General features: G+C 42.7%; 2 protein-coding genes across 2 annotated transcripts; both read right to left on the bottom strand.

The window, feature by feature from the left end:
* Window positions 1-3142: 3142 nt before the first annotated feature.
* On the bottom strand, window positions 3143-8030 carry LOC308291526 (putative G-protein coupled receptor 173). Its single transcript, XM_080733556.1, has 2 exons — window positions 7060-8030; window positions 3143-5519 (listed from the first exon to the last, which is right to left on the bottom strand). The coding sequence occupies exon 2, from the start codon at window positions 5369-5371 to the stop codon at window positions 4163-4165; it is 1209 nt and encodes a 402-aa protein (XP_080589682.1). The 5' UTR covers window positions 5372-5519; window positions 7060-8030; the 3' UTR covers window positions 3143-4162.
* Window positions 8031-11635: 3605 nt separating this feature from the next.
* On the bottom strand, window positions 11636-27493 carry LOC308291680 (uncharacterized protein). The gene is made up of 4 exons (XM_080733774.1): window positions 26322-27493; window positions 19659-19705; window positions 19486-19568; window positions 11636-15544 (listed from the first exon to the last, which is right to left on the bottom strand). The coding sequence occupies exons 1-4, from the start codon at window positions 27170-27172 to the stop codon at window positions 13892-13894; spliced, it is 2634 nt and encodes an 877-aa protein (XP_080589900.1). The 5' UTR covers window positions 27173-27493; the 3' UTR covers window positions 11636-13891.
* Between the last annotated feature and the right edge of the window lie 501 nt (window positions 27494-27994).

Here is a 27994-nt window from a genome sequence, read left to right as displayed (position 1 = left end):
TTTTCTTACATTTTATAGACTTATGAAATATTATTTAACATATTTTTGATATATTTAACAAAGATACAATACATTTTTAAAACATTTTCCCATGATACACCTGTTGTGGACCCAGGTGCGTCACAAAGGGGGGAAAAGTGGGACTGAGTTACTAGGGCCCAAGGTGGAGGGGCTTTGATTATTTTATACTTTAGCTAATGAAATAATAGTAGATCTACAAGCTCACATCGCGTCACCGAGTGCCGCGCTGTGAGCTTGTAGATCTGCTATTTTTGAAAAGTTGTGAAAATGTGTTATGTGCAAGTCTTTGAATATATGTATTTTTTTAAGCGAGCATTTGTACTCAATTTTTGCTTCTGGGGTCCCTGGAACTGAATATTTTGAGATGGGGGTCCGTGGCCAAATACATATCATTTTGGGGGTCCTTCACGTGAAAAGGTTTGAGCACCACTGACATGGACACATAGGTTTAAAAAGAAAAAAAAAACAATAGAAGGATTTTAAATATTCAGACTCCGCACAAATTTTCAAGATTGTTCAAAAATAGCAGATATACAAGCTCGCAGCGCGGCACTCGGTGCCGCGCTGTGAGCTTGTATATCTGCTATTTTTCAATTGTTAAGGCACAAAACGTGAGTGGATCCTTGTACCTGCAGGGCCCAGAATTTGGTGTGACCACTTGTGGTCGTGTGGATCACAGGTTGAGAACCACACTGTGGCAGGCCACACGACACTGCAGATGCATCAAAAGTAGAGTCTTTATTGATGAGTGGATAAAAAGCACCACCCGGGTTGAACTGTACACATACAGGAAAATCATCTCGCAAAAAGGAATGCCAGACGCAGAAATCATGGACCTTGTGGCACGTCACCTTGTTCAAGGAAATCGTTCCATTATCAACATCATCTATACATGTTTTTAAATCCCCACAAGTCTTGGATCTATGAAATACAGTGGAATGCATGCTAATACAGTATGCAGTGCAAGTGTCCACATTTAGAAAAATTGCACAAATATGCATAATATGCCCCGACGCACAGGTCAGACATGTTCCGTTTACATAAATCTTAATTTGGAGGGCGGACTTGGTGTTGTCTGAGCCTGTTCCCCATACACAAAGAATCTCCTACCTATAAACCAAAGTCCGGCTCAGATATTTATTTTGTATGCACACTAAACCCAAACACACATATAGTGGCACCTAAGCTCATGGCAGCGTGCCCAATGACATTCATCTTTCCTTTCATTATGCTGTGCGAGCCACTTCATTCGTTAAACGTTGTTAACCACTTGAACCCTATATTATGTGTTCCATTTCTGGGGGCGAACATTCAGCAAAGAATAGACCTAATTCATACCGCGGCCATCTTGGATCACATGACTTCCTGGGGTAGCAGCCTGCATTACAAATAGTCCATTGGCCATACGAGATGTCGGTATCGGAAAGGTGGCAAAGGTTATCATGCATTTTTGAAAAGCTCTATATCTGTAGATTATATTTTGGTATGATAACACTTTCTGAGACACAGCTAAATTGGTGTTATCAGCCGCTAGAGTTGGTGTCCCATTAACTTTACATTACAGGGAGAAAAAGCAAAAAATGTATCTGCTTTAAGTAACATATGAGGGGTCAAACTAGGGGTTTTCATGATTCTAAATCCATTGCAAACATCTGTTTCGCATAAAAAACATTCATTAGGCTAAAACGGCCCCCACAAAAGTGTGAAAAGTGATGACTAATCACTTTTCATCACTAAACCATAGTCTTGTGTGGCTGTTTTTTAGCCAAAGGAATGTTTTTGTGCAAAACAGATGCTTGCAATGGATTCAGAATCATGAAAAACCCCTAGTATGACCGCTCATATGCTACTTAGAGCAGATTCCTTTTTTTTTTCCTGTAATTCTTTTTTCCTGTAACCTTTCCGTTACCGACATCTCGTATGGCCCATGGACTAAAACCATTGTGAACAATGGAGCGATGGTCCCAAAATATGAGTTCTATTCAACCATTTTCTTTTGACCAAATCGACAAATGGGAAGATGACAACATCAACATCCCCAAAAGGATTAAATAGAAGGGTACATCCACAATATTCATGGTAGTTAGGTTACACTGTTACTCTGTACAAAGACTTGCTACAGTATCTGTGCAGACTAGTGCTTGCTCTGCAATCATATAGTTAATATTACTGTATCGTGATTTTTGCATATTAATCAGGAACAATCTAACAACAAATAGTTAATATGATGGTGGAGCAAGCACTGCACACAGATAGCAAGTCTTTGTACACAGTAAGGTTGCAACCTAACTTACCTTGAATATCGTTACCATGGATGTAATCAATCTACTGTAGCCCTTCTATTTAATCATGTTGGGGATGTTGATGCCCATTTGTCAATTTGGTAAAAAGAAATTGGTTGAATAGAACTCATATTTTGGGACCATCGCTCCATTGTTCACAATGGTTTGTAATGCAGGCTGCTATCCCAGGAAGTCAAGTGATCCAAGATGGCCACGGTGTGAATAAGGTCTATAGCACATCTGCGAGCTCGCACGCTTCGAGCTTGTAGATTGGCTATTTTCATCAGACATTTGGTGTAGAGGGACCCAGGTCAACTAAGTATATAGGGTTTAAGTGGTTAATCTGAGGGAACATTAACCGTATTTTAGGAGTATTCCCTAGAACATCATTGTGATTATTAAAGTTTCCTTTTCTTTTTATTGTTATGATTATTATATCACATACAGTAGCACATCACCATTCAGGTCAGACTAAACTCCCTCGGCAGAGTTGCAGTTCTAATTATTTTGTTGTCTTAACTCATTATCCATCTGTATTTCAAAGGAACGTGCATTGGCATCAAAATCAACACACATTATCAGTTGCAGCAATCTCTTCAAAAGAATTAAATTTCCATAAACTGCCTGCTCTGTATGTCATGATTGTAAAACAAGAAAATGAGGTTTGATTTGTACTGTCTAAATGTTACTTAAACCTGTTTTTTTATTATATCATAACCCCCTCCCTCCCTCCCTCCCTCCCTCCGCACACACACACACACACACGCACACACACAGTAAATGCGCTATAAAAAACATGGTCAGGAATATATTATCCTGTACAGTCTGTACAATATGAAATCAAGTCATATTTCAAAATAGTGTCATCTGCTTAACATGTATTGTTCACAAATAAAGGAAAAACAGGCAATATTTATGATACAAATAAACCTGACACATCCCCAAATCAAGTCCCAGAAAATCAAGCATGTTAGGGGGTTTGGGTTTCACCACAGCTATTTAAATGTCTCCAAGAAAATAGTGTCCATTTGATTAGATTTTGTTGTTGTTGTTGTTGTTGTTCAGGCTACTTTGAATCGCTTGAACAAGGCGTCCAGCATAGTGTGTTAAGCCTAGTTCAGACCAAAGACTCGTGACAAGACAAAAACCGTTGTGAGCCAGATTTAGACTTTGTTGTACGGAGGCGTCGCACGACGAAAACAGACGATTGTCGATCGGCCGTTTTCGCCATGAGACACCGCCTGTAAGATGGAGCATATAAGTTAAGCACTAGAACATTGCAGAGAAAAATCGCAGTGGGTCTCCCCGGGTCTCCTCAGTTCTTTCAAAAGTTCGTAACACACCGAGCCACATTCTCCAGAATCTCCACCAAATTGTCCGTCGTCTCAATTTCGACCCTTTGTGGAACTGCTTTGTGTCATTCTCTGGTAAGAGCTGCAGGGGGCGTCCCGCTGAAATAAGGCAACATTATTTTAAAATGGCATCAGTCATATTGAATTGGTGCGGTCGGTGATTGTTGTGATCTCGTCGTGATCTTTCATACATATTATTCATACAGTAAAAAAACAAACAACCCCCTTAATGTCTTCTTGACACGGCACAAGGGTCCAACTTAAACCTTTTTTGGACTCATAGACCAGAAAGGGTCACTTGTTTCATCAAAATATTAACATTCTCAATCGAATGGCACTGTGCCTGCATTTGTCGGCAACCTTTTCGTGACATGTTGTACAAAACAGACATTGAGACTTAATCAAGGTGCATTAAATTACCTCTTCTCTCTAAATCTCCCTTCCTAAGCACGAAGCCCTTCCCTATCATCAAAAGCATCAGGAAAAAGATCACCCTGTTATATCTTCTCACATGATGCAGTAGGCCTCGTCCTGGGGCAGGTGTTGTTTAGTCCTCCAGTAGGTGGGCAGGTGGGCCCTCAGCACTTTCCTCAGCTCCTCGTTGAGCAGGAGACAGAAGATGGGGTTGACGCCGGCCTGGGCGAAGCTCATCCACACGGTGATGGACAGGTACCTGTGAGGGATGTTGCAGCTCTTGACGAACACCCTCCAGAAGCAGGCCACGATGTACGGAGCCCAGAGCACCAAGAAGAGCAGGGTGATGGTGTAGAACATCCTGCCCAACCTCCTCTCCGACCTCACCTCCTCCATCCCCAGCAGCCGCCGGTGTTGGTTGTGTAGATTCTGCCGGATGCCCAACAGGGTCGGCGGCATGGGGCCGCGGCCGAACCCCGCGATCCAGTTGGCCGCGGCCTGACCCGTGGCGCCGGGGCCGTGGAAGGTCCAGTTCTGGCTGATGGCGGGCACGAGCTGCACGGGCTTCATCTTGCGGTGCCGGTACTCGAACAGCAGCAGCTTGGCGTAGAAGCCGTGCGTGGCCAGCACCACCACGGCCAGCATGAGCATGAAGCCCAGGGTGTCGTTGGTCTTCAGGTAGCGGTGCTCGAAGATGCACTGGTCCTCGTCGCGGATGAACTTGTACGTGCCCACGTTGAAGACGGGCGGGAAGGCCATGGCGACGGCCAGCGTCCACACCATGCAGATGATGGCGGCGCAGGTCCAGATGGTCATGCGCTTGGCGTAGAAGCGGTGGTGGGCGATGGCCAGGTATCGGGTGACGGCCACGCAGAACAACATGAAGGCGGCGTGAAAGCAAAACAACACGGCCATGAAGGCCACCACCTTGCAGCTCAGCGCGCTGTACGTCCACGCCGAGCTGTTGTGCACGGACACCAGGACGAAGGGGAAACAGGCGGCGGAGCGGACCGCGTCGGCCAGGCACAGGTCCAGGAGGAAGAAGTAGGGGGCTTTGTGGAGCGCCCGGTCTCGCAGGACGAGCAGGGAGACCAGGAGGTTGCCCGCCAGGCTGACGCAGATGATCAGACCCAGGAAGGCCAGCTTGAAGTAGGCGGACACGTCCGTGGCAGAGATTCCACCGTTATTGTTGTTGTTGCTGCTGCTGCTGCCAGTGCTGCCACCTCTTGCCAGTCCACTCTGCGAGGCAAGCACCGCCAGCAGGCTACCAGGGCCATCGATGGCAAAGGTCTGGTTGGCCATCCTGCCACTTCCACCCGAGCTGCGTTTAGGGGAGCTTTATCAGCACCTCGGATCCACCGCGGCTCGCTCTTCTTACACGGAGGAGGGGCTGTGAGGACCTATTCTACACGACAGACTCATCTTTTCTCTTTGTCCAGAATGTCACCACCTGTGAATGTAAACACACACACAAAGGATGAAGGCTAATGCCCACTTTATGCTCCATCGTACAACATAGCAGCTCTATTAAGCTAACAATGCGTTGCATCGGCAACGCGTTGAAATTATAGATAGAATGATTTATCAATGAGTATGAATGAGGCTTAATCGTCGCCGTCACAAAACAAAAAGGTGTCCTGATGTACGTTCCCTGTAAAGCAGGGGTCTTCAACAAGGGGTCCGGGACCCCTAGGGGGTCCTCAGAGTTACTACTGGGGGTCCTCCAAATCTTTGTGTGATAGAAGCTTTTTTTTTCTCCTTTTCTATATTAACCACTTGAACCCTAGCGAGAACTTTAGCTAAAATTGCAGATCCACAAGCTCACAACGCCTGAGCTTGTAGATCGGCTATTTTTGGCAAAGAGCTTTGGTGTAGAGGGGGAAAAAGAGCAGACTAAGTACAGAGTGAAAGGTCAAGTTTATTAAGTATTGACGGTTCAAGTGGTTAAATATCTGAAAACACAAATTGACATGAATCCAAAATACACTGATGATTGTGCTGTCAAACGATGAAACTATATGGAATCTATGAACAGGTCGTGGGGGTCCCTGCTTCATCTCTCTCTTAACTAAAGGGGTCCTCCTTGGCCTGAAAACGTTGAAGACCCCTGCTGTAAAGAAACCAAAAAAGCATGGCTGTCAAAGTGGAGTGTTATGCGTTTCTCTACGGCTAGGCTCAGATCATGCCAGCTCCTTGGCTCTCCCAGTAATTACCTTGCCCGTTGCTAAGATACACCAGCTCACATACTTTGAGCAAGTGTGGGTGAGTGAATACATGGTGGGTGTTCAGAGAGGGACGGAGCAGACAGAACACAACCAACGCTAGACACAGAGAGAGGTCCAATAAACACTGATGTAAATGAGCCAGAACACCTGTCATGGTTTCCCCTGTGTTGCTCTGTGTGAATGAGTGAGAGTCAGATAACTAATAATGATTTGTCAGGCTAAACACGGCATACGAATATGTTAATTTCTGTCATGATTCAGTGCCAGGCAGGTGGCCGGTTTGGTTTAACTTTGCATATTAAGTGCCAGACACTTCAATCAGCAAGGGATGGACATTACTTGCTTAACATTAGCATGATAGCCTGATTCCAGTGCACTAGCAAGGAATCTCAAGTCACCCTTTATTGTTTAAAGAGAGATTTCACAAGAATGGCTTTTAGCTACATCTCAGTAATTTGCAGTGAATACAAACTATTAACAATTAACATTATAAAATTACTTGATGGGCATCATATGAGGTTGTCTAGGCTATTGTCATGTAACACATTTTGATTTGATGTATGCCTTTTGCGTTTTTAATCCCGATGGCCCCCCCAAAAAAGAAGGGAAAAAAATAATAACAGCATTTCAAATGTTTTTATGTCTGGCCTGTATGACTGCTAGGCCCGACCGAGCCATGATGATGTAGCCTCAAGTGACAAACAAATGGAACAGGTGTCACAATAAGCTCTACTCTGGGTGTATGATGTCTGTGTGACAACCTACCTTTCATCTCTGTATGTAATATCTTCTTATGTCGCCACGAACGACGAAGCGGGTGGCTTTGTTTGACTGTTTGTTAGATTAAGATGGAAAAACATCATGGAGCCTCAATGCTCGTTTGCTGTGCTGTCAAACAACACCTGTTATGCAGAAATCCTTCGGCGGTGGAAAATCAAATTGAGTTTAGAAAAACAATTAAAAAATATATAATAGGCCTAACATTACGGGCCATCAAATAATCAACAGCTGACCAAAAACAAATCCAGGGATGGGGGGATGCTAGGGCTGATCCACTGTGAAGATAGACGAACATTCTACTCCCACCCTTTTTACAGTTTCAGAGGACCGAATGATGTGTTGAATTTGTCTCCATCCATGGATATAATATCAGCCGAGAACATGGATTTTCATGGTGCATTATTATTACGTCGAAGATGTTATTTCCAAAAGACTAGATGGACGATAAAAAAAAAAAGAAAACCCATCTTCTGTTCAGCATATCCAAATGATGTCAGATTTTCAATGCTTATAATAACCCACCCACAAACGTTTTGGGGAGAAGAGGATGGGAAAAAAAACACATCGCGCATCCCATCAATGAACATAGTCTTGGCATGTAGAGAGACAAATGGCCCTCGAACAATTGGTCCACGGAGACAAAAGCCTCGATGCGTTTCTTTTTTCCATGATCGGGGAGTCTGAAGGTATTATAAATATTATTTACCCCGAACGGTAGGCTAATGTGCAGTCTTTGTTTTGCTGTCCAGCGCCGAAGGTAGGCTATAGACTCAATAGTCCATAATAAAAGCCGTCACCAGAAAAAACACATTTTCAACAAATCCCGTATATTGGCACCCACTCGCAATTCACATCGCACCACGTCTCCAAACCGCGACGAAAACATTATTTGCTATGTGGTTGGATTGAGCGAATTATTTCCGAATAGGTAATCCCAATCCCAATTATGGCTGCTTGCAAGGAGGCAGCCTCGCATATTCGCGGATTCCGTCGGTTCTGTTCGGAGCCGGAGAGAGGAGAGAGAGGGGAGGGAGGGGAGGGGCAGGGGCGTCAATTGGGTATGGCACTAATGGCAGGGGTATGGGCAGCTGCCATACCCTGGGTCCAGGGGGAAAAATAAAATTACTTTTAAATATAGAATGTCTCTTTGTCTATCTGTGCTGGTTATTATGTTGTTAAATTACAGTAAAATAACTACAAATGCTAAATGTAACAAAATGGTCACTTTAACAAGGTAATATATTCTCCACACTTGTAGACGTATTTTCCACATCTTGACAGAATGTATATTCCCAGGTTCCGCAGGTCAGCTGCACAGGTGCAATGCATTATTGTTAATTGTGGCACGATAACTAACATGCCAAGTTTAGCTGCACTTGAAGAACAACCATTCCAGGCTTTCCATATCCAGCCCAAGAAACCGTAGAAACGGGGGAAAAAAATAAAAATGTAGGCCTACTTCTTAAAATAAATGTATCATGCCTGTTGTTGCTAAGGTATGGCAACATGACTGGTGTTCTTCGCATGCGTGCAAGACACCAGTCATGTTGCCATACCTTAGCTTTTTCTGAACTGACGCCACTGGGGAGGGGGCATACATAAAAGTGATGCTTTGTTCTAAACCTCTCAACTGATAGATACCATCACCATCATACATGACACCAAGTTGATGCACATGATATAGGCCTACTGTTTATGAGAAAAATTAATTTATAAAATACATACTGTATAATGTGCCTAGTCTAAATTAGCCTGTAGGCCACTGGTTCCCAAACGGTGGGTCGGGACCCATTTGTGGGTCGCAGACACGTTTTTATGGGTCCCTTAATTTTTGGGTTACTACATTTTGTTTAGAATTATTTCAAAACATTTTTCAAAAACATTCCCTCAAAAAGCTTTTCATGAATTATAAAACGAATTAAATGATTTCTCATTTGATTTTCATGAAATTAATGTAATTTCATGAATAAAAGAAATCCCATGAATTAGAAAGCATTTTTTTAAGAAGTAGTGAAAATAGCAGACCTATACAAGCTCACAACGTGACACAAAGCGATGGGTTGTTGTGAGCTTGTAGATCTGCTGTTTTCACTAGTTTGTAGTTTGGGCCCAGGGCAAATGTTTAATTTCTCTTTTGGGCTATAATACATGAATTCCATCAAACAAGGAGCAGTCACCTATTAAGTGCTGAACCCTGGTTGTTTGTGCATTTTGCAATAATCAGGGCTAATAGCCAGTGGTTCCCAAACCTTTTAGACAAAAATGTGATAACAATAAATTTACCCCCATTCGTTCTGGTCCCCATCCGGAATCAATGGGGGTAAATTTACTCAAATCAAATTTTCGAATGTGACAAAAACCAAAAAATCTCTACTCTCCATGGCGTGACTAAAAAGTCATTTTGAGGGTGAACTACTCCTTTAACTTTGATTTCAGAGCTATAACATCGCAGACATGCAAATCTCAAATGCAGCTTTCGTCATCCTAGGCCTATACACTATTTCCAATTTGCCCCTGCAAATGTCTACTGCAGTAGGCTATTCAGATGACTTGGATGAAATTGTCAACCCAACAGAACATGTATTTTCTGTTTATTAAAGAGCTTGAGAGAGGAAAACAAGCTTTATGGAAAGTAAATCTGTGTCCTTCCCCCACTGTCTAATGCAGTGGTTCGCAACCTTTTCAGGCCGCGACCCCCCCAAATAATCATATTTTAACTGGGGACCCCCCACCCTGACGAGCACTAAGTTGAGGCATTACATTTAACATGGTTCTATTGTGAAAATAGCCGATCTACATGCTCACAACGCCTCGCAAGCATGTAGATCTGCTATTTTCACAATTTCTGCCTCTAATATTTGACAATTTGTCAAATGTTTAATCATTTAAGAAGTGTTAAAAAGTCCTTAAATTGTCACCTTAGAAATGTGCAGATACCCTCTATACACTTAAACCTTATGTTGGTATGTTTACTGTTGAGTGAGAAAAACAATGTTGCACATTAAGTTAATCATCTGGACCCCTCCAAATAATTTGGGGACCCCCCTGGGGGTCCTGACCCACAGGTTGAGAACCACTGGTCTAATGGATGGATAAAAGTGAGTCATTTACCACTTAAACAGTATACCTTTGGGGTCCCCCAGGGGTCTATTCAGTCCCCTCCTTGTCTCCCTCTTCGCCAAAAACAGCCAAATGCAGCTCACAATGCCCGAGTTTGTGCAGTAGAATCTACTGTACGAGCTACTGGCTAGATTGACTATATCTTCGCTGAATGTTCGCCCGTAATGACATGACCAGAAGAAGTAGGCCAACCGTACACTAATGAGGTCACGGGTAGGCTACTACAGTACTGTATATAATCAGAAATAGCCTGCATGTGATATGCTATCAATGTGATACGTTATCAGTCAACTGGACGGCTTAGGGGAGCTTCCCTGCGAATTGTCAGCCCCCCCGAGCGCTGGTCTGTTTACAATGGCCACTCATGCCCCCAGTAGCACGACACCATTGACTTCAGTGCAATGCGTGACCTTTGGCAGCTGTCTCTGAGGTCTCATGTTGCTCTGTGTGTTTAATTTAAACCTGACATACACTGCTGTGCGGTGGACAGAAGTACAGTCTCCTACGCAGACAGAGGGATTTAAAACCACTTAAATGGGGACAATTTAGTAATTGTCCCGTTTAGTAATTCAGGGCTGATTTAGAAGTTTGGTTTCCAGTTCAGGTTTAAAACCTACAGCAGGTTTTAATATGCTTTCAAAAGTGCTGTTTTGTATCAACAAGCTCACAACACATCACATTTCACATTATTGCGATTTCTTTAAATATAAAATAGGGCTTAAAGGAGCTAGTCAACTTTTTCTTGAAAAACGGACACTAAAATAAAAATGTTTTTCGAAAATATTTTATAAAAAAAAGATTAAGCTTCATATATGTGTTTCTATTCAAAAATTACCACAAAAAGTATAAAATGGTAAAATAATAATTTTGGCCATTGTCGGGCCGACAATGTACATCGGATGTAAACATTGTCGGCCCGACAATGACCAAAATGATTATTTTACCATTATTTTATACTTTTTGTGGTCATTTTTGAATAGAAACACATGGCCATTTTTGAATGGAAACACATATATGAAGCTTATCTTTTTTATAAAATATTTTCAAAACATTTTTATTCTAGTGTCAGTTTTTCAAGAAAAAGTTGACTATAGCTCCTTTAAAGTGGCATGACACCATACTATAGGCTTAATTAGTTTGTTTCCCAGTTGAGGTTAAAGACTGCAGCAGATTAAAAACGTGGCAGGCTAAGAAAAGCATCTTCAGCTAATCAAATTAATAGGTTAGGTGTAGGTGTGCCCAAAGCCATAGGTGTGCCAATGTGCAAGCAAACACAGTATAGGTTTTAGTTTGTATTTTTTTCACAATATTTTCCAAAAATGTCCTCACTTCCCTTGCATCATCGTCATCATCGTGCATGCAGTGGTTGCGAAGCACATTTCTGAAAGTGTGTGGCTAGAGGAAGAGGAAGACAGCAAAATAAAGACAAGTAGATCTGCAGAATATTAGACTTTGTATTTTATGGCAATGCACTGCAAAAACCTATACATACATCACTTCCCACGTCAATCAATGTGTGAGGTTGCTACACAAGCTGCGGGTCGGATCTGCTGTACATTTGTGAAAGGTCTAGCCTATGTTAACAAGAACAGGCACTCGGGTCATACTTGACAGTAAAACAACACAGTTTATTAATTACTAGCGTCAGAGTCTCTGATGTGACATCTACAGTATGTTGTACAGCAGGGTTCCCCAATAGGCGTGCCGCGGGCCATTTGCGGCCCGCAGGGGGCCCACACCAACCCCAGTAATAATGCATTGGTGGTATAAGAGCAGCAACAACACTAGTATATCGTCGTTGTCGGGTGGAAATCTCGTATCTCCAAATTTGTACTTCTTTCGCAAATCATACAAGGCTGTCGCACAAAAGTAGTGAAAACAGCAGACCTACAAGCACACAACGCCTCGCACCTCACTAGTTTGAATCATTTTTAAAATTATAAATTCAAAACGAACGGTTTTGGACATACAAGATTTTCACCTGACAACAACGAAAACTGTCGCTGGAGTAGTGGGAACGCCACCGTTGCCCCCTGCAATGTTGTGGCCCTCGGCTTGGTACCCTAGACATAATTCAGCCCTTGGGGAAAACTAATTGGGGGAACCCTGTCGTACAGAGTATCATGCAAGTCTTTGTTTTTGTTCCTTCAGGAGTCAGGACATGGTTACTTTTTTTTCTCACCCCCAATTACTGTACCAATTCTCCTGCAGGACACGTTCACAGTGTTGGGACAACTGATGTTCGGGAGGCAGAGAACCACACCTGTTCTGGATGGCTCCTCCCTGCACGCCAATCAGAGGCGCTACTTAAACCCAACCCAAACATCCCAGAAGCCTTTGCGCTTTCAGAATCCCTCCACCACCCCTCTTACCTCTATTGAAGCAATAAGCCACAAGAGGCATGTGGTTACCTGGTATGTTATAACAACGCTTCATCCTTCTTGATGGTGTGGTTCTCTGACTAGTGAACTAAACAAATACTAGTTATTAGAGGTTACCGTTTTTAGAATGCTCAAACAAAATACTGTACAGAGTATGTATGTCAGTGTAAACAAAACAACATTTTGATAGTAAATCTCTGGTAGGAATTACGAATAAACTCAAGTACACTTGACTTGTATTTTCACCCTGGTTAGGTAAAAACAAAATCAACAACTATAAAATAGGTGGAAAAGGTAAATTGTGTGCCAAATAGTTAATCCATTAGAAAAGCAAACAAATTTAAATTTGTCCAGTAGAATTTCCAGTATTACACAATTACAGTACAGCAATTACAAAACACACTCTGCAACAGCATGTTGACTGCACTGCTTTTTCTACATACCTTTTTTTAAATAATTTATACATTTTGTTTTCTTATACTTCAAGTGTTCTATCGTTTGCACTATCATGATGTATTTCATTTGGTAATGCATAAAGTAACTCTCCTTTATGTCGAATGATGCAAATATTCACCACGTTCCATATAACTTTCTATCCACAAACACATACATACATTTACACACTCACACAAGCACACACAGAAATTTCAAGTGAGCACATTAAAACCCATTTAGAACGGGTACACGTTATTGTGTATCATTATTTTATGCTTTAACTATTGAAAAATAGCAGATATACAAGCTCACAGCGCGGCACCAAGTGCCGCGCTGCAAGCTTGTAGATCTGCTATTTTTGAAAAATCGTGAAAATTTGAATTTTGACCCAATTCTATAAGTGTCTTTTGAATCCTTCTAAGACTTTTTGAAAAACCTATGTTTCTATGTCAGCAATCTGGTCAGCCATCGTCAAAGAAAAGGTCCTTTTCACTTAACTGGAGCTCAGTTAGTCGGTTCTTGAGAGACTACTATGTCAGTGGTTCTCAAAGCTTTTCATGTGAAGGACCCCCAAAAGGATATTTATTTGACCACGGACCCCCATCTCAAAATATTTAGTTCCAGGGACCCCCAGAAGCAAAATTTGAGTTACAAATGTTCACTTTAAAAATACATATATTCAAAGATTTGCACACATTTTCACGACTTTTTCAAAAATAGATCTACAAGCTCGCACTGTGAGCTTGTATATCTGCTATTTTTCACTGGTTAAAGCATTCAATAATCCTAGGCCTAAATGGGTTAACAGCAGTTAATGTGCTCACTTATTTGCTCATTTTGGAATCATGAAAAGGCACTTCAAAGGAAGAACAGAGTTTAGGTCAATGTAGGAAAGCTGTACCCAACAGTACAGCGAGTAAGCCGGCAGCGCCCAGGAATACAACGGATAGCATCCAACCCTTCCACCGCCGACCGCGCTCAGGTTGGAGGAGGTTTAACGGCTTGGCAGCTTCTGACGTGGCGATCGGTAGATTCTCTGGTAATACTTCTGGGGAATCCCGGCGAGAGTCTTCCCTCTCTCTCTCAGCTTCGCTTGCTGGAGGTTCTTGACTCTCTACAAGAGGAGACAAGACGGTGTGCGGAGCCTTTTCTTCGTGCCACGCGGCCCTGTGCCGCAGGGCTACCTCGTCCATCCCCACGATCTCGTGGGGGAACGGAGGAGGAACCTCCGGAATGCACGCTGGGACGGTCGGCGGCTTGCCGAATTGAACGGGGGATAAGTGTTGTTCCTCGTCGCTCTCCGGGCTCATCACATCCTCTGGCTGCAGACCCTCATACTGTTCGTCTGTCTCCAGGACCTGACGGACCTCTGAGGTCAGAGATGGCTCGGGTTGTTCCGTAGGTTTTGGGCTTTGGGTCACAGTGGGTGGCTCTTCGTCAGTGGTTTGCAGTGTTGTTGTGGATGACGCGCAGGGTGGCCGTTCATCGAGCGTCACAGCGGCAGTGGGCAGTGTGCCAGCAGCTGGTGACAAGAGAGTGTCTCCTGAAGCTAAGGAGACGTCGAGTGCTCCCACGGACTCCGTCTGAGGGCCACCGTCTTCGGTGCTTAAGAGCCGAGCGTCAGACTCAACATCCACACCCGACATCTGCTCCTGAGGAGGTTGGGACATGTCCGTTTGAGGGCTATTATCTTCAGTGGGCAGTGTGTCAGCAGCTGATCGTAAGAGAGTGTCTCCCAAAGCTAAGGAGATGTCGAGTGCTTCCATTGACTCCGTCTGTGGGCCACTGTCTTCGGTGCTTAAGAGCTGAGCTTCAGACTCAACATCCACATCTAACATCGCCTCCTGAGGAGGTTGGAGGAGGTCTGTTTGAAGGCCATCTTTAATCTCGCACTCACAGAGGTCGGATCCTGAATGATCCTCTGGAGAAGGCGATGTAGCATCTGGAGGCCCGTGAGTTATAATAGATAAGTGAGGTCTGTCTTCCATGACAGGATCTTTAACCACTTGCTCAAGACTTTCAATCGTTTCCATGGAAACGCGTTCGGCATCCACCTCTACATCCTCCGAGGGCGAAGGAAACGAGCTCCGTTCGGCCGTGTTTTGATCTAAACGTGCGTGGGCTGGGATCTCAGTGGCAGACGGGTTGCTAACAATGTCTGGTTGAGGGTTACTGAGTGCAGAGAGCCCCGTCTGCTCCTCCTCCGTGGCTGAACGGGTGCTACATCGGTGGGGGTGGGCTGGGTCAGAGGTTGAAGCAGGGAGCGACGTGCAGAGATGAGCGTCTTTGAGTTGCTCCGAGGTTCCGTTGACTAATTCACTTTGGGGTTTGTGCAAATGTCCTGACTCGGTTGGCTGAATGGGTTCGCCGGCGTGGTATACGATGGACAACTCGTCATCGGGATGTGACGCGGTTTCAGAAGACACACAGGGTGATTTTTGTTCACCTGAGGAGACGGCGGTAGTGGACGGTGTACCATCAACTGATGGAGGCTCTGGGTGGTGCGGGAGTCGGGTACTAGATGAGGTGTCTGTCTGTAAAAAGCACAAGGTGAGAGCCATGAGAGTATCAACAACAAAGAGGAGAGGTTGTTACACAAAACATACATGCAGACAGAGGAAAAGCATTGTAACGCATCTTACAATGCTTTTCTGTGAGGTGCATTTCATGCCAACAATGTAATTATGAAGAGATACATACCACTAATGGTGGCGTCCCTACATTTTCTAATCAGAAATTCAGCATACAGTGACAATATGTGACAGTGGTTTATCATGTTAACTAGGCTATGGGACAACTGATGAATCAACTTCATGTGAAATGATTCCAACTTTCACCTTTTTATTGAATTTCTGATTTCCAGTTTGATGTGATTTATGTGGCTCTGATCCACAGTCTTTTAGCCCAGGGGTTCCCAAACTTTTTTGTCTCAGGGCATCCCATAAATATCGTTTTAATCCGAGGCACCCCTACATTATAATTTTCACTCCCGGCACCTTATATTTATAGCATATCGTCGTTGTCGGGTGGAAACCTTGTATGTCCAAAACCGTTCGTTTCGTATTTATCATCTATAAAATGTACTAAACTAGTGAAAACAGCAGATCGGCTGTTTTCACTAGTTTTGTGCGACGGTCTTGTATGATGAAGCAGGGCTTTGCTTTACCAAAAGATGTACACATTTGAAACTTGGAGATACAAGGTTTCTGCCCGACAGTGACGATATTTTAGTGATTATGTTGAAAACGTTGAGATAATAGCCACTTTGGTTAGAACTGACTGAAAATATATGACGAAATATTTTTTTAAGTGTCCAAATAAATTCCATATATCATCAAATTATCTCGCGGCACCCCTGGACTGTCATCACGGCACCCCAGGGTGCCCCGTCACCCACTTTGAAAACCCCTGTTTTAGACAAAATGATGGTGCCTGTCCAACAATAATCCCAGTTTCTGCACAAGCTGTGCAACACAAAAACTGCTCTCTCCCTCATTATATTCATATTTGTGATGACGGAAATGTTTCACCAAAACGTGTCTTGTCACTCAAATCATAAAAAGCTATTACAGACAACAATGGATTATATGTTAAAGCTACAATCCAAGTTCTGCAGAAAGAGGTAATTGCTCTGATTGAACTACAGTAAAGGTGGCGGTGCATCTACAGTAGGGCATTCACCAAATATTCGAATATTCGAATAGCAAAGTCACTATTCGATGTTGTTCACCGAAATCGAATATTCGCTTTTTTTTATTATTATTATTGTTTTCTCTTTAAAAAATGTATAGTTTATAAAGCTTGGCTAGATAGGAAGTCATAAGAATGAGTTGTCAATGCCCCTGGTGGATGAATTTGTTAATTCTCTCCGTGACCCCCAAAATAAAGATATTTGAACTGGGGACCCCCACCCTAACAAGCACTTGGAATTGTAGGTATTACATTTAACGTTGCGAGGCGTTGTGAGCATGTAGATCTGCTATTTTCACAATGCTCGCCTCTTGCTTACTTAATATTTGACAGTTTGGCCAGTCGAATATTCGAATACTTTGAGGTAGAATAATTCGAATACTAAAAATCACTATTAGTGAATGCCCTAATCTACAGTAGGTAGGCACGCCTAGTGTTCAAACCACTGTTGACATTGTCAAGAACTAGGTGTACTGCAGATATAGTTATATAATCATACCATAAAGATTGGTAAAATAAAAAAAATATTAATGTAAGTTCCTGGATTGTAGTCCTGGATTGTAGCTTTAAAGGGGTCATGACATCAAAAAAATAATAATATTTTTTGGTGGCTTTTTTTTCATGTTTCCTGACCTCAATTACACCCCAAAAAATTATAAAAAATAAATAACATTCAGTGTTTTTTCTGTAATCTGTCATTTATTTTAATAATAAGGCTCAGAAAAGTGAGTTAATTTTCCCCTGGACAAACGCATCATCATCCAGGGTTAGGATGTGGTTGTAGGGGAGGGTGAATCACTTTTTTTATGTCATGACCCATTTAACCATGCCAACATTTTGTAGCTTTAACCATGCCAACATTTTATTTGAGTATTGGGTCGATGAAAGAGACATGATTTAAGTCCAACACATAATATATATGAACAAAACATCAACCTTTAAACCAAAACCGCCATCTATAACCAGTAAGACTCCCTAGATAGATAAGCGACCGTCACGTCACATACACAAACTTTAGAAGGCAATCATAGTCAATCAGGAGGGAATAGGGGAAATGGGACAGATCCAGGTTGATGACATGGCTTTATAGATAGATACTGTGTACCACTTTGTGTGATTCTAGGCCAATATCTGTAGGAGCAGTGTCCAAAAATGTGTTTTGCAAAAATCGGCCTAATGGTGGCGCTAGAAGAGGGCCATGTGAGAAATCAGGGGCGAAGATGGGATTTGCCATCCAAGGAGTGTGTGTGCAAAGTTTGGCATCGATAGGGCCAATGGTGGCGGAGATAAGAGTAGACAAAAGTGTGACGTGACGGACAGACAGCCGGTGGAGCTTTTCGTTGTAACTTGCGACCTGACGGTCACAATCAAAAAAAAATAACTCCTTCCACTTTGATTAGGCTATATTAGGGAGTGGGACTGACTCCTCTACAACAAACAACAATGGAACAAACATAAAATTAGAATGGACGCGCTGTTAGCTTGGAAATCCGTTCTAGGCGGCAAGCGGCGATTTATCCTCCAAATAAAAATGAGGCATTAGTCACTTCAATATCATAATATGATGAAATCAAATAGGACCACAACTTTGATGAATTAACCACTTGAACCATAGTGTCTAGCACATAGCACCGAACATTGCAACACAATGTGCTGTGAGCTAGTAGATCGGAAGTTTTCGACAAAGATATTTAGTGTATAGCTAAAACAGGAGGGGCACTAGTATAGAGCCCAGGGGGACTCCGGTCAACTAAGTATATACGGTTTAAGTGGTTAAGTAAATGGTGAAAGTGACAAGAGTACGGTGCATGCCACTGTAATTATATGAATAATATGATCAAAGTCATGCAGTCAGTGGTGCAGCCAGACATTACCTAAGTTGTTGCTGAGGCTTCAATGAGCTGTGAACAATATAATCAATCAAGCCAATGACAGGTAAACAAATGGACGATTAGATAGTTTTTCCCTGTTATAAAACAATATTATTATGCTGCATAATTATTCTTTATTAGACATGTGATTTTCATAAAGGGATATTGCACTCAGCATGTGTGACGGTTAAATGGGATTGTACCGCATGCAAATTAAAATTACTTGGAAATCATCCAACTAGCAATTTACTAAATGTATGTCCTCTGCTGGCAGGTAAGCCATTAATTTCTTGAATAGAATGATACAGTTTGTAGTCCTAAACCTCAATGTAGAAATTCTGTTCGAAATCTGCCGTAGGAACCCATGCTGAAGGTAACTTCCGGGTTGGACTACAAAATGACATCATCCCTGTAGCCTTTTTTTCCTAGGATAACAGGCTGGAGACTCAATAAGGGAAGCAACAATATGTTACAATTGTTGTTCCCCATCATTGTCAGTACATTAATGACAGATTGTGGAAATAAAACGATACAAATCAGGAGCACATCGTGTGTCTGTCTGTTCGGCTAGTTGTTGGAGGTGCAAGAACTACCAAACAAAGTTCTGAAACACACTGCCTAAGTTCTTATGACGTCATTTTGTTCTTATCGACCTACCCTAGAATTACAAAGTGTGTGTACAGTTGGAGCACGCTATGGCTTTTATGCCTCACTCAGGTGCACCTCAGGGGGCTCAAGCCTGCTTCTATTTGCCTTTTTTGGAACGTGATTGATGACGCCGAACACGAAGACACTTGGCCCCATTCACTATTAATGTTTTCCCCTGCCATCCTAAGAAAAGAAAGAAACGTGCTCCCTGTAGCACTCTATAGCAACCATGAAAAGCACAACTGTATTGGTCCATCATGTTTTACCTCTATGTCAATCTGGGGTGGCGCGGGCATCGGGCAGATGGGATTACTCCTGAAATCATCTGACCTGGATGGCCCTGGGTGCTCTGTAAATGTAAATACAAAATACTTTGACCATCATGCAACATCATCATATTTAATTACACTTTAATGTTAAATTAGAAGTCATTTTGTACCTTCATCATCCCCATTGCGGTTTATCTCCATTTCGAAATCGTCATAGCTGAAAAATAAGTACAATTTTGATTGGAATACATAAAAAGAAATAAATACAAAATAAATCAAAAACACCCAAAAGAACATAGAATCTGTTCCTTTTAAGAAATGTTTTGAAGTTGGGCATAAAATCTCACAAATGGCATTTAAGTTGCCTAATAGTACAGTAATAACACTGTGGTATAGTAGAGTGAATATAATTCCCACAGGTGATAAACATTCATCAATAGTAGGAGTGCCAGGCTGTTCAGACAGGCTAAGTCACGTAGTCTACCCAAGTTTGAATCCAACTCTGCCCTAGGTTTCCCATTTTCTCCAAAACAATATTTAAAAGTATAAAAATAAACAAAATATGGTCAAATTCAATATCTTGGCAAAGGTCAGAGGACCAAAAATATCAAAAAGTGTAAGTCTATTAATGACTAGGCAATCAGTCCTGGGCGGGACAGAGTATCATACAGTATGAGTTACTATGATATTGATGCAGTAGCAATATTTTCTTATAGAACTGTAGCAAGCCAGGTCTCAATTTCAAAGGAAGAGATCAAGGGGCCAACGTTGCTAACAGCTTGCACAAGTTGTGGCACATGATAATTTGATTTCTAATTCAAATTCTCTATCATGATTTGCTGTCCATGTTATTTGTCGTTTCTATTAGTCACCTGTTTACTCAGTCCTGGGTACAATTACGCAACTTGTTCTGTTGACAGGAATCTGGTGTAATTTACAAACACATGTAACCCTGAAAAGTATTGATCTTCTGTGTACCCAACAAAGTTCCACGAATCATTTGGCACTGAAGAGATTGGATCAAAGGAACAACATTATCATTATCAAATGTCAAAGGCTCTAGACCAGGGCTCTTCAACAGGGGGTCCCCAGAGTTACTACAGGGGGTCCTCCAAATCTTTGAGTGATAGAAACTTTTTTTCTCCTTTTTTTATATTAACCACTTGAACCCTAGCGTCCATATTCTGAGAACTTTAGCCAAAAATAGCCGATCTACAAGCTCACAACGCCTCGCAGCCTGTAGATCGGCTATTTTTGGCAAAGAGCTTTGGTGTGGAGGGGGAAAAAGAGCAGACTAAGTACAGAGTGAAAGGTCAAGTTTATTAAGTATTGACAGATCAAGTGGTTAAATATCTGAAAAAACAAATTGACATGAATCCAAAATACACTGATGATTGTGCCGTCAAACAATGAAACTATATGGAATTTATGAACAGGTTGTGGGGATCCCTGCTTCATCTCTCTCACAACTAAGGGGACCTTGGCCTGAAAACGTTGAAGACCACTGCAATAAGGGATTAATAATACTGCAATTCAAGGGTCCATTTGACGACAAAGGCTCTGGACAATACTTTTTGTGTCAAAGCTGGCTTTCCGGATAGGTTTAGGTTGGACACTTTCAAATGATTACTATGTAAAGAAGAGTCCTTTGTCCATAGTTGAGGAAGGAGAACAAACAAACTAGTAATTGATACACAGTAATTGAACCAAAAGACAAGTTATTGGCAAGTGTGTAGGAATATGAAAGGCCAAAATGTGTGGGAGTAAGCTTGTATTCTTTTTAACTTTCTCCACAATTTAGTCATTGCTCCCTGTCGCTGCCGACCCTCCCTCTGTTGGCCTGTAGAGGGCAGTGACAACCACATGTTCCACTGATACACATGGAGGAGGGGAATGTTGTGGTCAGCTGACAGCAGTGATATTCACCAGGAGGGCATAATGTATGCAGAGGTATAGGCTATCCGTCTAGATTTTAAATGTCTTCTGAAAACAAAGCTGCTTTTAATCCCCAAACATTTTAATATATTTTATCTTGTGACATTTGTTATTGCCATGTTGTATTGGTTTATTTCATGTGTATTGAACTCTTCTGCAAAGCAATTTGTGGCATTGTTTTGAAAGTGCTAGAAAATAAAGTTTGTTTCAATAGAAGAGCAGGTAGACCAACTAACACCAGTTATTAATTATATTGTATTGTATTAACATACTCGATCATACAGATAGAGCAAAATAAAGTTTATTCACTAATAAAGTTATATGAACCTTAGCACCTGTTCTTTTAAGTGTGCATGTTGATTCCTCTAATCCTCTTCGATAATGAGCATTTAGTTCATAGCACGAGGACTTAAAGAGGTGGTGCCATAGTTTTGTACTTTTTCTGTTTTGTATGTGTCTATGGACACACTGGTCGACATATGAACGACCAGTTATAAGGGGCAGCTGTGCGCTTTTTCACTCTGAACTCTGAACTTTCTGAAAAGCAGCAGTTGCTAACGTAATGTTAGCAACTGCAATTGAAAGGTAATTTAATTCATAACATTGGCCTACCTGCTGTTAGTTTACACGTTGATGTGTGTGTAACAATAAAGCCCAAATGACCTATCATTTGCATTTTGTTATCATTTCCTACACCATTGTTCACAGCTGACAGCTGAGAAGCGCGAGACACCGCCATGAAAAGCAACCAATCAAAACACCACACTGACGCACCACACTGTCAAAACCCATCTTCCGAGTAGGGGTGTTCTGTGCGTGCACTCAGCACACCGGGTACGCAGCGCACTGGATTTTCGAACGACACAGCAATGAGTGCACCGAATACACGAACGACAACAATGGCACACATTTCTGAACGCACCCTTAATGAACTGGTGGGCGTGGCCACTTTTAACACGTTCTGTACACTTTTCTGGAAAACAATCTTCCTCCTAGTATAATCATAATACCTGATCATCATGTTTTTTTTTTTCTTTTTTTTTGGGGGGGGGGGGGGGGGGGATAATGGCACTTTGAACAAGAGGATACAAGGCATCAAGCCTTCATCAGATAAAGGCTGTTTGTTTGCTCTGGCGTGCCATGCCAACTTTATAAACTTTAATAAAAGTGCCTTAAATGACAGTTCTGTGAGTGCTGGTATCCTCTTGTTCAAAGTTACTTTCCCGACAGTGCACCCGGTAAAAATGTTCAGAAGTGAAGAGATTTGGAGTCGTGCTTGCTTCCTTGACGTAAGGAATCATGGCACCCCATCTTTAATAATGGGAGAAGAAAATGTGTGATAATCAGAAATGAGACACAGGATAGAGTAGAAATCTCTTTCACACATACTTCATTACTGGAAGACAGGAGGAGCGTTGGCAGTTATACTCCAAAGGTTGCAATGCCAACTGAACCCAAGACCAAGATGATGATCAGCATGTGAGAAGAGAGATACATAAATAGAGCTCTGAATAGCCACCGACCATGGTCCTGAGGTTCCCCGTGCGTATTACACTTCCAGTTTTGGGCAAGATGGGTACATTGTGTACAGGGCAGCAATGTGGATCTCGGACATGGCCAGCCTGTGACTTCAGTCATCTACTGTACTGACATCTTTGATGTCGGTCATATGACATATCTATGACTTATGACTCCAAATATGGACACGTTTTCAGCCCGAACAGAACCTAACTTATTTCCATTATTAGATTAAAATGTCAAGTATAAAACACACAACAGTATATGTGGAAAATTTTGTGAAGGTACTTATGTATTGTAGCCTACAGGCATTTTGCTAAGGAAACGTTGCACTTTGCCGCTGGTTTGCAAGGTTAATATCTCCAGACACAGAGACAGACAGACAGACAGACAGACAGACAGACAGACAGACCCTCTTATAGGAGGCCAGACACCTGGTTTTGGGTACATTGGGTATGCGTGTCTATATGAGATGGAGGCATGCTGACCTCATTGCTGACATGACATTCCGGAGATGTTGCAGAGGTTGTGATGCTACAACTTGTGACCTAGATAAAACAGTTATGTTGTCTTCACCAGAAATGGGTATGCCTACTGTATACTGACAAATGAATGCTATTTAGGCTAATATTGAGGAGACAGGCCACAACACTGGATTTTCTTCTGTGCATATGACTATGTGACTATCACTATACACTCTACCAGGGCTGTTAGAATCAGGTACTTTTAAATCGACTCAATTTTATAGATTTTTCCTTAAACCATCGACCGTACATATGTAATTACATCTGCTGCTATTTTTACTGTATCTTCCTACTGCTATAACACGCACCTTACAGTATGTACATATATACGTATGAATCATGCATGTTAATGTATGTATATCACACTGCCATGTTGATATCTGATCTTTTTTCTGTTTGTTTGTTGTCTGTTTCTCTATCTATTTCCACCTATCTTCAAACTAAGTACAAAAGCACCCCAATGTAAACAAGCCTGCCATAGTGCTTTCTTGGGTTTAAATCCTATTAGTAGATATTGTATCTGAACTGTACTGTCGTGTGCTTTTCCTATGCAAACTGCTAATGAAGTATTATTCAATCACTGAATCAATCAGCAACGATGAAGCTTGTCAAGGCAAAGAATTTTACCCACTGTTTTACACCTGTAAATCTGTAGTCTATAAATTGAGTTGTCCTGCAGATGTATTTTAGACACATTTCAGACATATCTTTGTTTTGGATTTTCTTTTCACCACATAAATTACCCTGTACACATATAACATTCCAAGTATTAGCTATCACCATGAATGAATAAATGTGGAAATAGCTGAAGAGTTCATGTCAGTGTTGTGGTAGCAGTGTGTTTATTGATGGGTATCTGCTCTCCCGTCTCCCATATTTCAATCAACAGCTCACCCGCCCTTAGCAACCCATCTAGCTCATCTCTTGTTTATAAAGACCCATGGTGCTAAGAAGACCCAGATGACAACTAAATCAGTTTACATCCTGGACACTCAAAGATCCAGTCCTTTTATAGGTCTTCAAGATTGGGTGCTTGGTTTGAAGCAAATGATGCTTTTAAAATCTTCCTCTCAAGAAACCACTTAAACCCTGTGTGTGTCCCCCAGAAGTCTATATTATGTCCCATCCCTTTTCCCCTCTACACTAAGTATCCTTACAGAAAACATTTAATCTACAAACTCAAAATTTGGCACTTTGCAACACGTTGTGAGCTTGTAGATTGTGTTTTCCCCCCAGAATAGGGACGTTCATGTGGTTAATGTCCTATTGGAAGGGAGCAAAGCGTGTGTGTTTGCCAGAGTTTGATGACCACGCGTTCGACTTTTTTGCTTTGCCAATATATTCCATTGAAACTGGACTGGTCTGATGTCAGCTTTAGTTTCTCTATGTCCAGAGCTAGAAAAGGTCAAGGGTAGAATAATTCCTGGTGCACGGAAATAACACCTGCCCTTTTCCTTTTTCTGATCCCCCCCCCCTACACACACACCCCACACCCACACACACACACACACACACACACACACACACACACCCACACACACACACACCCACACACACACCCCCACACACACACACACACACACACACACACACACACACCCACACACACACCCACACACACACCCACACACACACACACACACACACACACACCCACACACCCACACACACACACACACACACACCCACACACACACACACACACACACACACACACACACACACACACACACACTGGATGACTGGTATCCCTTGCAAAGGACTGAAGACTGTGATTGAGCTATATCTAAAAAGCATGGGTTTCCGAGGCTAAGCTATATCTGACTGCACCAATACATCCACACTCACAGAAAGTTAGCCTGGCTAAACGTTCTATTTTATTTTATTTAGGAGCTTACACACATGTACTCACTCTACATCTGACATTTTAAACTTGACCTCCATAAATTACCTCCAGACAGACCCACAGAATGAAGCTGGACACCCAGTATGTGGCTTAGGCTTATTATAGCCCCTTAAAGCCCTCAGCCAAACGCTCTTGTCTTCTAATTCCAATCCTGTTGTCAGCTAAGGCAGTTGTATCATACAGTAGCTTCCATGTTTGGGGCCTCGAGCCTAGGCTTATTATTTAGTGGTGATGTAAGAGATCAAAAGAAGAATACTCAACAAGAAAAGCAGAACAAGCCCAGAATAGAACTCTGTCCACTAAACTGCAGATGTGGCCTAGCTGTAAAAACATCTTCATCTCATGTTCTGCTTGTGAATGAGATGCATGCAGGACAGGTTCTCATGTGGGCAACACACACACGCACTCACACACACACACACACACACACACACACACACACACACACACACACACACACACACACACACAAACAGAAAGATACCTTCCCAACTTATATTTTCCCATTGACGAAACGGATAGATATTTGGTGACCAGTCAGTAAAATGCCATTCCACCTCTCATCTTATGCTCTTATGACTGTGACTGTGATGCATGCATTATTATAACTTCTGCTTTTTAATGGCCTTATTTTATTGATATTATCCTTCAACCTTATCTATGCTAGATTACATCTGCTGTTATTTTACTGCCTTGTTGCCATTGCGCACACCTTGCTTACAGTACAAACTACACTATAGGCTACATGCTTGCACCTAAGGCTATATTTCACACTGCCCCCATATTTACTGTACCATATGACCTGTTTTTCTGTCTCTGTCTTTCTCTATTTCTTTCCACCTTTCTTGAAACTGCAATGATGGGAATTTCACCCACTTTTGTTTCCACCTGTAAACCTGTGATGAGACAATAAAAGTTGAGTTGCAGTCAGAACAGGACAGCATATTTACCTGTAGTCTTTTGGTGGCCTCAAGATGCCTCTTATTTCTCGCAGGTCGGACACTTGGGCCGAATTGTCATCATAAGACAGGAGAAGAGTCACCACATAATTCATGTGCGAGTTATTGGCCCAGTAATCACCAGCAGAGGTCTCGTAGCGAACCACAAACTCGATGCGGGAGCCGTGCGTGTTATAAGGCGGGCAAAAGGACATCTTGAAGGAAAACTTGTCGGTGTTGGTGCTCGCTTCGTGGGAACCCTGGACATAATCAGCCGGGTAATCAAAATAAGAAGCCCAATTGTCCATGGTCGATCGAATGTAAACGGCCTTGTTGAAAGAGACGTTGAGGACTCGGACGGTCCCGGTGAAGGCGAGCGGCTCGTCCTCGGCCGGAGACAACATCTCAACTTCCACCTTGTTCTTCATCACCGCCTCTTGCAGGTCGCCGCCGGACTTGGGGATGAACTCCGGCATCACGGTGTAAATCGGCTCTCGCTGCTGCTTGCGGTACCGGGCTTCCTCCTTCTCCCACTTGGCCTCGGCGTCCTCGTCGTCCTCGTCGAACTGGTAGAATTCCTTGACCTCGACCAGGTCTCCACCTGTTGTGTCGGCGAACGACACGCTCCGCTTGATCAGCCCTGCCTTGTGGATGCGCATGTACTCGATGGTCTCGTCGTAGATGGACGCGCCGCGCTTCCTGGGTATGGGCGATGATCTCGGGATGAGGCGGACGTTCTCCTCATCCTCCTCCTCCCCGAACACCTCGTCGTCGTCCGAGTTCCCTTCCTCGGCTGCCCTGCTGCCACTCTTCGCCTTCTTGAGGAACAGACCCTCTTGGCTCGGGATGGCTAAGAAAGACATGTCTGCGGTTCTTTCTCAGTGAAGCTGTGGCGAAAACGTGTCGCGCGCCGCTCAGTAGGGTACATAGAGTACACACACGTACACCAGGCAGTTTAGGATGAGGACGTGCGGCGTTGCGTGTCACCCATGCAGGACTCAGGAGCTACCTTGACTCGACTGCCTAGCTATCTATCCCTAAGCCTTGTGATCATCTGTCAGTCCCTCTGGTCTATACATGACCTTAGTACGCACGTTACGTATCGCAGTGTGCAGCTATATTGGAGGAACTACCCTCTAATTTTAGCGTTGACCCGCGCGGCACTCCGTGTGGCCCACATGTGTCGTTTAAAGTTGGTATAACCCTTACCACCCCTCCTTCACCGTGATGGTGTTGTTTGGTACACGCCCACTGCTCCACTATCTTATTATACGGATGATTATATCGCATTGATGGTGTTACTTTTACAGGAGAGTCTCCCGTGGAGACGGAAATGTCTCTGTGTGTATAGTTTTATTGCACTGTATGCGTTACATCATCAGAATTCAGAATGCCAGGCAGCCACACGCCATGCCCATGAGAGTCTCACAGAATAATGTTGGCAGTCATATAGTGACATAAATGATATGTGCCTAGCCTGGCTTACAGTTGAGGCCTACCAATGACAGCCTAGCCTGCTAATTGAGGCGTAAATGTGCATTAATTAATTTGTAGATTATTATTAGATAACGCCTATGAAGGAATTAACACAGGTTTCTGTCATTTTGCGCATCATAATGAAGACAATTAGGCTATAGTAAGCTTATTCATAGGCCTATGATGACTGTGGTGGCAAAGAAGCCTAC

Source organism: Nannobrachium achirus (genome assembly GCF_963921795.1).
Source record: "Nannobrachium achirus genome assembly, chromosome: 9".
NCBI classification, from domain to species: Eukaryota; Metazoa; Chordata; class Actinopteri; order Myctophiformes; family Myctophidae; genus Nannobrachium; species Nannobrachium achirus.
This window is presented reverse-complemented; position numbering and strand designations above follow the sequence as displayed.